At 43.4% G+C, this 14,182-nt stretch overlaps 1 protein-coding gene across 3 annotated transcripts; it reads left to right on the top strand.

Annotated features, from left to right (window-relative positions):
- The first annotated feature begins 5,572 nt into the window (after positions 1-5,572).
- Positions 5,573-12,445, top strand: LOC311137735 (lipoamide acyltransferase component of branched-chain alpha-keto acid dehydrogenase complex, mitochondrial-like). 3 transcript variants are annotated; one of them, XR_014613973.1, is made up of 12 exons: positions 5,573-5,670; positions 6,331-6,457; positions 6,990-7,065; positions 7,227-7,408; positions 7,640-7,767; positions 8,906-9,158; positions 9,314-9,480; positions 9,853-9,930; positions 10,431-10,622; positions 10,915-10,986; positions 11,265-11,827; positions 11,900-12,445. XR_014613973.1 is itself a non-coding variant. In XM_084172301.1 (11 exons), exons 1-11 carry the CDS (start codon positions 5,626-5,628, stop codon positions 11,430-11,432), a joined length of 1,488 nt encoding a protein of 495 aa, XP_084028427.1. In that variant the 5' UTR covers positions 5,573-5,625; the 3' UTR covers positions 11,433-12,445. The 3 variants fall into 3 exon arrangements, 2 of the variants coding, with proteins under 2 accessions (XP_084028427.1, XP_084028426.1); XM_084172301.1 differs by having other exon boundaries at positions 11,265-12,445; XM_084172300.1 differs by having other exon boundaries at positions 5,605-5,670; positions 6,316-6,457; positions 11,265-12,445.
- Positions 12,446-14,182: the final 1,737 nt, after the last annotated feature.

Below are 14,182 nucleotides of genomic sequence, written 5' to 3'. Positions count from 1 at the left end.
CGAAATTACAAAATGACATTGGTTTCCTTACCCTAGTTATTTAGCATTTTCGTGCTACATGACCAAATCATCCTAAATTCTTTGAAGTTACTTATATATGATTTGGACATGAAGCGTGAACATGCTAATATAAGTACCATTGACTTGCATTGGATTTGTGCCACAAATGCCAAAAACGTACAAACCCCACCTCTTTAAGGAATAGGATAAAGTAATCCTTCTACCCCCCCCCCCCTTACCCCACCCCCCCAAAAAAAAAAAAAAAAAAAAAATTGTAAAGTGGTTGTCCCACTGGCTATCATAAGGTGAATGCACCAAATTTGTAAGTCGCTCTGGATAAGAGTGTCTGCTAAATTACGAAAATGTAAATGTGAATGTAAATTTGAAACAGTGTTCAGGTAAACAAAACCAAAGCATGAATTGCTGTCATACCTTGTCCATATAAACTGCTTTAAAGGTAAGGAAACCCATGTCATTTTGAAATTTGGGTGAACTATCCCTTAAATATGTATTACAGTGAGATAATGTGTGTGTGTGTGTGTGTGTGTGTGTTTGTGTGAAAGAGAGCGAGAGCGCATTAAAGTTAGACTCAGCTTGACATTTCAACGAGCAACACAGCAGATATTGAGATGAGCGAGATGCAAGACTTCGCTCTCACACAGTCACACACACAGTATCTGCGCAAGTGCACGGGTTCGCTTCACGCTGTTACAGCGTGATAGCCACCGGACTAAAACAGCGGAGAAGTTGAGCCTCGAGCTTCAACGCTCTTATTTGTTGAAGGAAATTGACCCACTTTTTACTTTCTGCATCTACGTCACATTGCTGAGTCTACCCACTGCCACATAGGTACATTATATTGCTATTGTTATTGGCATTGTGGCTAGTAGCAAGTAGCATATACGTATTGGAATCAGACGAGCCAGGTTTTTGCCCCTTTGACCCATTGTATGATTGTTTCCCAGTTTTAATATGTATAACACATTCATAACTCATACATAACACATTCATAACTCATACATAACACATTAATAACCCATACATAACACATCCATAACCCATACATGACACATTCATAACTAATATATAACCCATACAAAACCCATACATAACCCATTCATAACCTATAAATATCACATTCATAACCCATACATAACCCATACATGACGCATTCATAAACCATACATAACACATTGGTTATGTTTCCACTTGACACTGAATAAATGTCATTCAACATTCAATATTTATGTATTTCTATTGGTTGATTGAATTTAAATATCAATAAGGTGTTATGCCATTGGTTACGTTTGCAGATAGGGGAAGATCGCGAACGTAAATTCTTCAGAGTCTGATATTGACATGCAAGCGGTAGGTCACGCTCTGAAATACTATATTCTATTTTCATATTTACAATGTGTACGAGTTCACTATGTACATGTCCTGATGTATATACACTGAACAAAAACATAAACACAAGATGTAGATAGTGTTAGTCCCATGTTTCATCAGCTGAAATAAAAGAGGCCAGAAATTGTCCATGCGTACAAAAAGCTTATTTCTCTCAAATTTTGTGCACAAATGTGTTTACATCCCTGTTAGTTAGCATTTCTACTTTGACAAGACAATCCATCCACCTGACAGGTGTGGCATATCAAGAAGCTGATTAAACAGCATGACCATTACACAGGTGCACATTGTGCTGGGGACAATAAAAGGCAACACCATGCTCAGTTTTGTCACACAACACAATGCCACAGATGTCTCAAGTTTTGAGCGAGCGTGAAATTGGCATGCTGACTGCAGAAATGTCCACCAGAGTTGTTGCCAGAAAATGTAATGTTCATTTCTCTACCATAAGCCATCTCCAACGTCATTTTAGAAAATGTGGCATTAAGTCCAACCGGCCTCACAACCGCAGACCACGTGTATGGCATTGTGTGGGCGAGTGGATTGCTGATGTGAACAGAGTGCCCCATTGTGGCGGTAGGGTCATGGTATGGGCAGGCATAAGCTACGGACAACAAACACAATTTGATTTTATCGATGGCAATTTGAATGCACAGAGATACCGTGACGAGATCCGGAGGCCCATTGTCGTGCCATTCATCCGCCGCCATCCCCTCATGTTTCAGCATTGCATGGCCCCTTGTCACAAGGATCTGTCTCAATTGTCTTAAGGCTTAAAAATCCTCCTTTAACCTGTCTCCTCCCCTTCATCTACACTAATTGAAGTGGATTTCACAAGTGACATCAATAAGGGATCGTAGCTTTCACCTGGATTCACCTGGTCAGTCTATGTCTTGGAAAGAGGTGTTCTTAATGTTTTGTATACTCAGTGTATATACAGTGCATTCGGAAAGTATTAAGACCCCTTCCCTTTTTCCACATTTTGTTATGTTACAGCCTGGATTTTTTTTAATCCTCATCAATCTACACACAATACCTCATAATTACAAAGCGAAAACAGGTTTTTATAAATTTTAGCACATTTATTAAAATAAAAAAACGGAAATACCTTATTTACATAAGTATTCAGACCCTTTGCTATGAGGCTCGAAATTGAGCTCAGGTGCATCCTGTTTCCATTGATCATCCTTGAGATGTTTCTACAACTTGATTGGAGTCCAGCTGTGGTAAATTCAATTGATTGGACATGATTTGGAAAGGCACACACCTGTCTATATAAGGTCCCACAGTTGACAGTGCATGTCAGAGCAAAAACCAAGCCACAAGGTCGAAGGAATTGTCCGTAGAGCTCCGAGACAGGATTGTGTCGAAGCACAGATCTGGGAAAAGTTACCAAAACATTTCTGCAGTTACCAAAATCATTCTTAAATGGAATTAGTTTGGAACCACCAAGACTCTTCCTAGAGCTGGCCAAACTGAGCAATCAGAACCCGATGGTCACTCTGACAGAGCTCCAGAGTTCTTCTGTGGAGAGGGGAGAACCTTCTAGAAGGACAACCATCTCTGCAGCACTTGCAGAGTTGCCAGACGGAAGCTACTCCTCAGTAAAAGTTACATGACAGCCCGCTTGGAGTTTGCCAAAAGGCACCTAAAGGACTCTCAGACCATGAGAAACAAGATTCTATAGTCTGATGAAACCAAGATTGAACTCTTTGGCCTGAATGCCAAATGTCACATCTGGAGGAAACCTGGCGCCATCTCTACGGTGAAGCATGGTGGTGGCAGCATCATGCTGTGGGGAAGTTATTCAGCGGCAGGTACTGGGAGACTAGTCAGGATCGAGAGAAAGATGAACAGAGCAAAGTACAGAGAGATTCTTGATGGAAATCTGCTCCAGAGCACTCAGGACCTCTGACTGAGGCGAAGGTTCACCTTCCAACAGGACAACGACCCTAGGCAAACAGCCAAGACAATACAGGAGTGGCTTCGGCACAAGTCTCTGAATGTCCTTGAGTGGCCCAGCCAGAGCCCGGACTTAAACCCGATCGAACATCTCTGGAGAGACCTGAAAATAGCTGTGCAGCGACACTCCCCATCCAACCTGACAGAGCTTGAGAGGATCTGCAGAGAAGAATGGGAGAAACTCCCCAAATACAGGTGTGCCAAGCTTGTAGCATCATACCCAAGAAGACTTGAGGCTGTAATCGCTGCCAAAGGTGCTTCAACAAAGTACTGAGTAAAGGGTCTGAATACTTACGTAAATGTGATATTATTATTTCTAAAAAACAGTTTTTGCTTTGTCATTATGGGGTGTTGTGTGTAGATTTATGAGGGGGAAAAAACAATTGAATAAATTTTAGAATAAGGCTGTAACGTAACAAATGTGTAAAAAGTAAAGGGGTCTGAATACTTTCCGAATGCAGTGTATATATTTGTGTTTGTGTGTGTGTGTGTGTGTGTGTGTGTGTGTGTGTGTGTACGGTACCTGTTAGATATTGGAGTTATCGTAGGATGTGTTTTTGTATGTTATTCCTGTAAGAGCGAGTTAGCTAGCATACTCTAATTGTAATGGTCACCTTAGATCCCTGCTAATTCACAGTTACAGTGCCTCTAGAAAGTATTCACACCCCTTGACATTTTACACATTTTGTTATGTTACAAAGTGGGATTAAAAATAATGTAATTGTCCTTTTTTGTTAACGATCCACACACAATACTCTGTAATGTCTTAAATTGAAGAAATATTATACTATATACTATTAAACTTGATTAGATAAGTATTCAACCCCCTGAGTCAATACATGTTAGAATCACCTTTGGCAGAAATGACAGCTGTGAGTGTTTTTGGGTAAGTCTCTCTTGGGTAAGAGCTTTGCATACCTGGATTGTACAATATTTGATCATTATTGCAGAAATTGATTTCTGCAAATTTTCTCATTGATGAAACATTTGATTTCAATACAGTTTTCTGTTCTCAAAACTAGAATCTGTTATGAACAGAGTGGACTAAGTTTAGTAGACTTTACCCTTTGCAAAAGTGTTTTAAAATCCGCTTTTTTAGAAGGATGCCGAGGCGAATTGAGTTATTGCACAGTCGCACTTCACATAGTAGGCGTTCCTTAACGGAAATATGCAGATGCTTGCTAGAACACGCCAATAGGATCTTTCTAGCACGTGCTTGGTTCTGCCCACCTCATTGCTTCTGCCCACTATGACTAATTTGTTCCCATTGGAAACGACAGGCTGTGATCTATCTGGGTTTAGTTGTAAAAGTCTTTGGCTGAAGCGTCTGTTTAGAACGTTTTCTCACCACCAAATATGGTAGTGAGAGGCAGTCCAGTCGCAGGTTATTTAGCTCAATAAACACATTTATGTTCCGAACACAGTGCACTAAGTTTGATAGACGACGCTTTGCCGGAAAAAAAAAATTGTTGTTGTTTAGAAGGAGTGCAAGGTCTGAGTTTGTGCACACGCGCATTTTACAGAGGAGGCGTTCCCCTACGGATATGCAAATATATGTCACAACGCACCAATAGGATCTCGCTAGCTCATGCTTGGCTTTGCCCACCTCCTTGCTTGTTCTGCCCACTATGATTAATTTGCTCCCACTGTAAACGACACAGATTAACTATCTTGGGTTTGTTATAAATAGCTTTGGTTGTACTGCATATGTGTTATGGATAATGAATGTGTTATTAACATCCCCTAAAAAAAAAGTGTTAAGAAACTTTCTTAGTTAATCAACAGCCAAGCGGGGCCAGGATCCCACCTCAGCCGGCGCGCGGGGTTTGTTCGGAGAAAACCCTCTGACTTGCGCGCGCGTTAGACTCCTTGGAACATCAAATGAGTTATTATACTAGTGGACCACTAGTCCAGTCAAAACCAACTTGTTTTTCTATTAGTAGTGGACTATCCCTTTTATGCTTGGACTCCCGAGTGGCGCAGCGGTCTAAGACACTGCATTTCACTACAGACCCCCTGGTTCGATTCCAGGCTGTATCGCAATCTGGCTGTGATTGGGAGTCCCATAGGGCGGCGCACAATTGGACCTGCTTCGTCCGGGTTTGGCCGTTGTAGGCCGTCATTGTAAATAGGAATTTGTTCTTAACTGACTTGCCTAGTTAAAAAAAATAAAAAATGCTGCATTTTTTGTGACTGATCTCTGATTGGCCATTGAAAGGGGGTGTGCATTGTTCGTCAGATCCGGACGGGACAAAGATGGCGGCACTTACTAGAGGCTCATTGACATTTATGAGACGTTTGGTATGTTTGTTTGAGTTTTTCCCAAATGTTAATCCCCAAGTGAAAGCTTTGCAAAATAGTTGATGATGCACAAGGATCATACATTTAGAAAAACTGCCAATGTACATCAATCTAGATACTTTACCCATGCAGCTGCTAGCCAGACTAGCAAACAAACTACGAAGCTGAATGGCTAACGTTAGTTAACTAACTAGCTAGCTAGTCTACATTACAGTGGGATTTAAATAAAAAAAATCGTGTTGTATTGACGAAAAATTGCTATCTGCTCGCTACTACTAGCCAAACTATCTAGCTAGCCAGCTAATTGACTCAAACTGTTGACGATGTGTATGACAGAATTGAACTTGAATGCCAATGTCAACCCTCGGTTACAATGTCTTTGCAACAAAAGTTTCCAGTTACCTATCTAGATAAACAATTTATCCATGAATGGCTACAACATTTTGGGATTGACGATTTCACTTTGTTGGATGTTAGATAATAGATAACTAAATTTGCTGTGTATCTAGTAAACTTTTGGTAGCTACCCAGCAATCATGCTATATAATAACTTCAGATGCTGTGTTTTGAATTAGCCAGCTAGTGCCCAGACCAAACACGACCCCATCAAATGAATGGTCATGGCATGGCTCTATTTATTGTCAGCGTTTATCATCGCAGATTTTGGAACATCGGCACAAGCGTTGCTGTTCCAGGGTCCAAACTGGCCGACCAGGCTACACCCTCCATCCCCACTCTGTCGTCATCCCGCAGCTGTGCAGCGCTAGGTTTTTTCACACCAGTTATGGTGAGTAGGCTTCTGCACAAACAGTATATTCCAACTAAGGCGTGTTCGTTTTGCATGGCCCGGTGCCGGTGGGTTTGTAATTTTTTGACCATTCCATTGTTCCCTAAGTTAAATCTCAACCCACCCGGGGCACCAGGCCATGCAAAACGAACTAGCCCAATGAGGAAGAACGCTGTTGACAGCGTACACATTTACATCAACGTAATTTAGCAGACGCTCTTATCCAGAGCGATGTACAAGAGCAATTAGGGCTAAGTGCCTTGCTCAAGGGCACATTTTTCACCTAGTTGGCTCGGGGATTAGAACCAGCGACCTTTCGGTTACTTTCACAACGCTCTTAACCACTAAGCTACCTGCCGCACAGGCTGTAAACAAACAATCTTAAAGGTTCAAATTATGTTACAAAATATTATATTTTTCTTTGAAAGAATGTAGTTATATTACAACAGATGTCATATACCTAAGGCTATGTGGAAGTAATAGGCTAAAGAATGAATGTGTAGTTTTAATTATCATTTATTCTTCTTTACAGTCACACCAGGACTAATTCTGCCATTCAAACTATCAGATATTGGCGAGGGCATCATGGAGGTGACGGTGAAGGAATGGTATGTTTTGAAAATATGGTACACCGATGTGAGCACCGCTTTATGAATTAGGTTTTTATAAGCGTTGCCACTAGAGGGCACACAAGTTTAATGATTACAGAGCATTGCTGCTACGAGATACATATTTTGTTTAGGTTCAATGTCTCTTTCTGTTCCCATAGGTATGTAAAGGAGGGAGACAAGGTGTCCCAGTTTGACAGCATCTGTGAGGTACAGAGTGACAAGGCATCTGTCACCATCACAAGTCGCTATGATGGTGTCATTAAAAAGCTGTACTATGAGGTGGATGCTACAGCCTTAGTGGGCACACCGCTGGTGGATATCGAGACGGAGTCCGGTCCGGGTAGGTAGGCCGTCAAGGCACCAACACTAGAGTAATGGGAATGTCCCAACTTCTTATGTATGAAGTTGCTGACAGTGAACATTTTTAGAACAGTTGGAACTGGAAACCTTGAAGCTGTTTCCTTGACCGTTTATATTACCGTTCATCATAAAAAAAACATTTTGGAAGTCCAAAAACAACATTGACTCCAGTTGGAAGATGGTGATGGTGACTTCATGGTCGATCTTTCAGAGGTGGCCCATGAGGAGGATGTTGTGGAGACCCCGGCGATGTCACACGATGAGCACACACACCAGGAAATCAAGGGACACAAGACCCAGGCCACCCCTGCTGTCCGTCGTTTAGCTATGGAGAACAATGTGAGTTATTAAAAAACACACACAAACCGTTAACACAAGTATAGCAGCACACGGCCCCTTTAAACCAGTGGTGCCCACGCTCCTCCTAGAGAACTAATTGGTTTTGTGGATGTCCACTAGGGCTGGGAATTGCCAGGAACCTCACAATACGATATTCTCACGACACTTAGGTGCCGATACGATATGTATTGCGATTCGATATTGCGATTTGATGTTCCAAACATATTGCTCACTGTGTCTACTACAGAGAGACTAGAGAGCATGAGAAAATGAGTCGACAAAATAAGTGCTGAAAACATGGTGGCTCACTATTTAAAAAGAAGATGGAAAACAAGTTATAGGATGAAAAATACCGGTGTTGGGCGTTGCGTCCCGAGTGGCGCAGCGGTCTAAGGCACTGCATCGCAGTGCTAGAGGCGTCACTACAGACCCGGGTTCGATCCTGGGCTGTATCACAACCGGCCGTGATCGGGAGTCCCATAGGGCGGCGCACAATTGGCCCAGTGTCGTCCGGGTTTGGGGAGGGTTTGGCCGGGGGGGCTTTACTTGGCTCGTCGCGCTCTAGCCACTCCTTGTGGCGGGCCGGGCGCCTGCAGGCTGACCTCGGTCGTCAGTTGAACAGTGTTTCTTCTGACACATTGGTGCGGCTGGCTTCCGGGTTAAGCGGGCGGGTGTTCAGAAGCGCGGTTTGGTGGGTCATGTTTCGGAGGACGCATGACTCAACCTTCGCCTCCCGAGCCCGTTGGGGAGTTGCAGTGAAATTGGGGAGAGAAAGGGGGTAAAATACAAACAAAAACATATCCGGCGTTTTGGTGCAGGTACAGCTGACTAGCGCTAGCTAACGCTATCTACAGTAAAAAAAAATCTATATATCGTCCAAAATAACATTGCGATATGTAAATGTATTATTTCCCCCATCACTAATGTCTACCTGTCTGTCCTTTTACCTCATTGCCACTCCCCATTATTCCTTTACATCATGTCCACCTGTCTGTCTGTCCCCATTATTCCTTTACATCATGTCCACCTGTCTGTCTGTCCCCATTATTCCTTTACATCATGTCCACCTGTCTGTCTGTCCCCATTATTCCTTTACATCATGTCCACCTGTCTGTCTGTCCCCATTACTCCTTTTCAGATCAAGCTGAGTGAAGTGGTCGGAACCGGGAGAGACGGACGGATCCTCAAAGAGGACATCCTCAACTTCCTGGCAAAACAGACAGGGGCCATCTTACCCTTGACCCCATTCCACGAGATCCAGCCCCCCCCTCCCGCAGCATCCGCCCCCTCTCCGGCCGCCAAGCCCAAGGCAAAGCTCCCACCAAGTGTCCCGCTCCCTGCAATCTCCAGGCCCGTCTTCTCGGGCACGGACAGCACTGAGCCCCTGAAAGGTAGAGGCAGCGTTACAGAGATGGTTAATGCTTCCAATAAATGTATTTGCTTTCTGGGATACATCTCTGATTCAGAGAATAATCACTATGGGTGATGGGTTGCTCTTTCATTAAAACATATCCCTTTTATCCAATGTATTCCTCGGAACGACCAGGTTTCCACAAAGCGATGGTGAAGACCATGACTGCAGCCTTGAAAATCCCCCACTTTGGATACTGTGATGAGGTGAACCTGAGCAGGCTGGTACAGCTGCGCAAGGAGCTGAAGGGCCTGTCAGAGGCTCGTGGGGTCAAGCTCAGCTACATGCCCTTCTTCATCAAGGTGACCTTTGACTCCTGACATGATATAATGATGTTGTGAAGTGACATTTTGGGTGTCAAAGTGGCACGATTGTCAAAATGCACTGTAACACTTTATTTGACATGCTTGTTATGACATTGAAATGAGTGTTATAAGCTCATGTCCATTTGACCACTCATGCCAAATTACATTATAGTTATGACCAATTAAATGGCTTCTGTTATGACTAAAGTGATATAACATCCTGAAGAGCAACCTCACTACAACGGGTGTCATAAGTCTCATGACGTAGTGGGATGCATCATGTCATACCAAAAGGACTATGTTGGAGGATTTGGAGAAATAGTCTGCTTGCTGTGGTGATAATAATAATGATCTTCTCTGTTTGAGCAGGCTGCTTCTCTTGGCCTACTCCATTTCCCCGTCCTCAACGCCTCGGTGGATGAGGCTGTTCAGAACATCACCTACAAGGTAAGGCTGCCGGAAAGGGAGATGGTGTTGGGGGACAATAGTTTGTACATCTCCCGTGCCTAGGTCCCCCAGATCTAGATATTGCAGTGTTATTATAGACAATGATCTCCACCTGGCACAGCCAGAAGAGAACTGGCCACCCCTCAGAGCCTGGTTCCGCTCTAGGTTTCTTCCTAGGTGCCTGCCTTTCTAGGGAGTTTTTCCTAGCCACCGTGCTTCTACATCTGCATTGCTTGCTGTTTGGGGTTTTAGGCTGGGTTTCTGTATAGCACTTTGTAAAAAGGGCTTTATGAATAAATGCGATTGATTGATACATCAAAATATTCAAATAACTCGGGTGTTTGTGCTTGCTCATGGCAAGCAGAATTCTGGACGGTAGAAATATAATGAATCATTAACATGAACATGGAGAGAGTTGAAACTTCTCAGATCCTCTCGTCTAAATGATTGAGAACCCAAACTGGGTGTGACTTGTACTGCTTTGTCTCCGTCCCCACCAGGCGTCCCACAACATTGGCCTGGCCATGGACACGAGCCAGGGTCTGCTGGTACCCAATGTGAAGAATGTGCAGATGCTGAGTGTGTTTGAGATCGCCGTGGAGCTCAACCGTATGCAGAACCTGGGCGCCACGGGCCAGCTGGGCACGGCCGACCTCACAGGAGGCACCTTCACCCTCTCCAACATCGGCTCGGTGAGCTGGGGGTGGGGTTTGGGGGCCTTGGGAGAAACTAATGCTAAAGCTGGGAGGTTGAGCTTGATAAGTAATACTGATAAATTTAACAGATTTTTTTTTCAAGCTTGTGTTACCGATAATGTATTGATGTTTTCATAATTAAAAGCCAGGTTGGCCTTTGGTAGCCATCTAGTAATGCTAACTTGAATAGTAATTGACAGCTAGCTACTGCATTATTAGTTTCCTATGCTTGCTTGGGCCGCTTGTTCAGTCTTTACATGTCATGTATTTGTGTATTCCCTTGAATCAGATTGGAGGCACGTATGCAAAGCCAGTGATTTTGCCTCCTGAGGTGGCGATTGGAGCTCTGGGAAAGATCCAGGTTTGTGAATCCTAAATGACTATCAGCTATGTTGTCCATGATAGCTATGGTGAGAAGCACAGGGGTACGGACCTCTGCTGATAATGGGAGCTGAGTGTTGGTGATGGTTCTTAGCTCTGTGGGCATGTGTCCGGCTGACTGGGAGGTGGCAACACGATACAGACGCCTGATTGAGCCTCATGAATCTCTCGGTACTTACATTATATCTATTTAGCGGTTATGGATGTCTTGATTGCTTTATCAATAATGGTCTCCTGACATGTTCATGCCGCTTCCAGGTCCTGCCGAGGTTTAACTCGAGGGATGAGGTGGTGAAAGCTCACATAATGAACGTCAGCTGGTCGGCAGACCACCGGATCATCGACGGGGCCACCATGGCGCGGTTCTCCAACCTGTGGAGGGACTACCTGGAGAACCCGGCATCAATGGTCCTGGACCTAAAATGAGCCTGCGGTACCCTGGACGGCCTACTCTGGATGCAAGCCCAGCAATGCAAAACCAGTCACCATGATTATGTGAAGATGGTCTACTGTACTCTGACTCTCTGGGTAGTCACATTGACTGGGTGTTACTGCTCCCGCCCCCTTGGCCTTCAAAAATCTTTCTTCCTCAGAATATGGATGGCTGCACATGCCACGGACACTACAAGTTACCTAGTACTCGACGTTGTGAAACTAATATCTAGTTGCAGGCTGTTTTTATCTTTGTGTGTGGCCTTAGTTTTATTTCTGTTTTCTGGTTGCCTTACTGACAGGATGGTTATGAACAGTAGCGCTCTTTCCTGAAGAGCTGAATGTTGGAAAACAGATCTTTAGTAAACCTGCTGTATTTCTGAAATACTGTATGGCCCTGTAAAAAAAGGCCCTGCACCTTTTAAGGGTATTGGTGCCGAAACCAGGGAATAACCTTAAAGGTGCATGGCCTTTTTTCTTTTTTTTATAGCCCCACACATTCCCTCATCAACACTAGAAAGCTATTTTCAAAGAATGTGGGGTTTAGTGATTCCCCTTGAAAAGCATCATCGCACAACATGCACTTATGTGTGTACATATCAGATCAGCTATGATAATAATGGACAGAAAGCTCCTACAATAGTTCCACAATTGTTAGTTTGATAAATGTATATGTTACACAGTTGCTGCTTTTCTAGAATGTTGTAACTGCTTTTCTTGCTGTCTGATAACTTTATACGTTCCTTTTTAAAACAATACATTATGGGTGGAAGTGAACACAGTGTAGGATTTCTGGGAATGTGTACTGTGGTCTCTCTACTTTAGAGATATTGTATTATTTGAAGGGACGGGAGAAATGCCAGACTGACTTGACAACCACTGTTCTTTCTGATAGTGTGGATCCTGAAAACAAGTTTAAGATTTGCTTTGTTCTTGTGTTGTGCATTATATGTTCCCCAATAATTCTGAAGCTCACTATGTTGGCAAAATAAAGCCTTTCATTTATATCACGTGTCAAACTCATTCCACGGAGGGCCGAGGGTCTGCGGGTTTTCGCTCCTCCCTTGTACTTGATTGATGAATTAAGGTCACTGATTAGTAAGGAACTCCCCTCACCTGTTTGTCTAGGGGATCTATTTAATCCATATTGTGGAAATTCAGCATTACAGCGTGATTGAAATTTAAAGACAGTGTTCCAGCGTCAGCAGAGACTGCATTCACAGTAAACGCTGCATACTATGCATTTGGAAAGTATTCAGACCCCTTTACTTTTTCCACATTGTTACAGCCTAATTCTAAAATGGATTAAATTGTTTTCCTAATCAATCTACAGCTATGTATGTCTGCTAAATTAGGAAATTACCTTAATATCTAGCGTGCAATCTGTAACGTTTCATCAATACAGATTGAATAGAGCCCTAGGTCTTAATTGAAAGGCCAGGGATCATCAACTATACTGAACAAAAATATAAACGCAACAATTTCAAAGATTTTACTGTGTTACAGTGCATATAAGGAAATCCGTCAATTGAAATAAATGCATTAGACCCTAATCTATGGATTTCACATGACTGGGCAAGGGCTTGGGCCTGGGAGGGCATTGGGGAGCCAGGCCCAGCCAATCAGAATGAGTTTATCCCAACAAAAGGGCTTTATTAGACAGAAATTCTCCTCAGCAGCACCCCCCCTCAGACGATCCCCCAGGTGAATCTCCTGAGTGGCGCAGTGGTCTAAGGCACTGCATCGCAGTGCTAGCTGTGCCACTAGAGATCCTCTGTCGTAGCCGGCCGCGACCGGGAGACCCATGGGGCGGCGCACAATTGGCCCAGCGTCGTCCAGTGTAGGGGAGGGAAGGGCCGGCAGGGATGTAGCTCAGTTGGTAGAGCATGGCGTTTGCAACGCCAGGGTTGTGGGTTCGATTCCCACGGGGGGAAAAAATAAAAAATAAATAATGTATGCACTCACTAACTGTAAGTCGCTCTGGATAAGAGCGTCTGCTAAATGACTAAAATGTAAAATGTGAAGAAGCCGGATGTGGAGGTCCTGGGCTGGCATGGTTACACGTGGTCTGCGGTCGTGAGGCAGGTTGGACGTACTGCCGAATTCAATAAAATGACGTTGGAGGCGGCTTATGGTAGAGAAATGAAAATTCATTTCTCTGGCAACAGCTCTGGTGGACATTCCTGCAGTCAGTATGCAAATTGCACGCTTGAGACAACTGTGGCATTGTGTTGTGTGACAAATCTACACATTTTAGAGTGGCCTTTTATTGTCCCCAGCACAAGGTGCACCTACGTAATGATCATGCTGTTTAGTCAACTTCTTGATATGCCACACCTGTCAGGTGGATGGATTATCTTGGCAAAGGATAAATGCTCTCTAACAGGGATGTAAACAAATTTGTGCACAACATTTGAGAGAAATACACTTTTTGTGCGTATGGAACATTTCTGAAATTCAGCTCATGAAACCAACACTTTAAATGTTGCGTTTATATTTTTGTTCAGTGTAGATTCAGCCGCAGTCTGATTTTTTTCTTGAACAGATGGATGGTCAGGGGGCCGGAACAGAATTGCAAATAATTTGTACACTGCAAATTGACCAGAAAAAGCCCAAACAGATACAATATTTGACTGAAACATAATAATTTCCAACCTTGCTTACATATGTATGCGATCACATATCTCTATTATGTGTGGGAATACTTAGGAACATATTTTCCAAATTAAAATCACAGATTTGCT

Source organism: Coregonus lavaretus, assembly GCF_964263955.1.
Source record: "Coregonus lavaretus genome assembly, chromosome: 11".
In the NCBI taxonomy this organism is placed as follows: domain Eukaryota; kingdom Metazoa; phylum Chordata; class Actinopteri; order Salmoniformes; family Salmonidae; genus Coregonus; species Coregonus lavaretus.
Note: the sequence above shows the minus strand (reverse complement) of the source record. Positions and strands in the feature narration are given on the sequence as shown.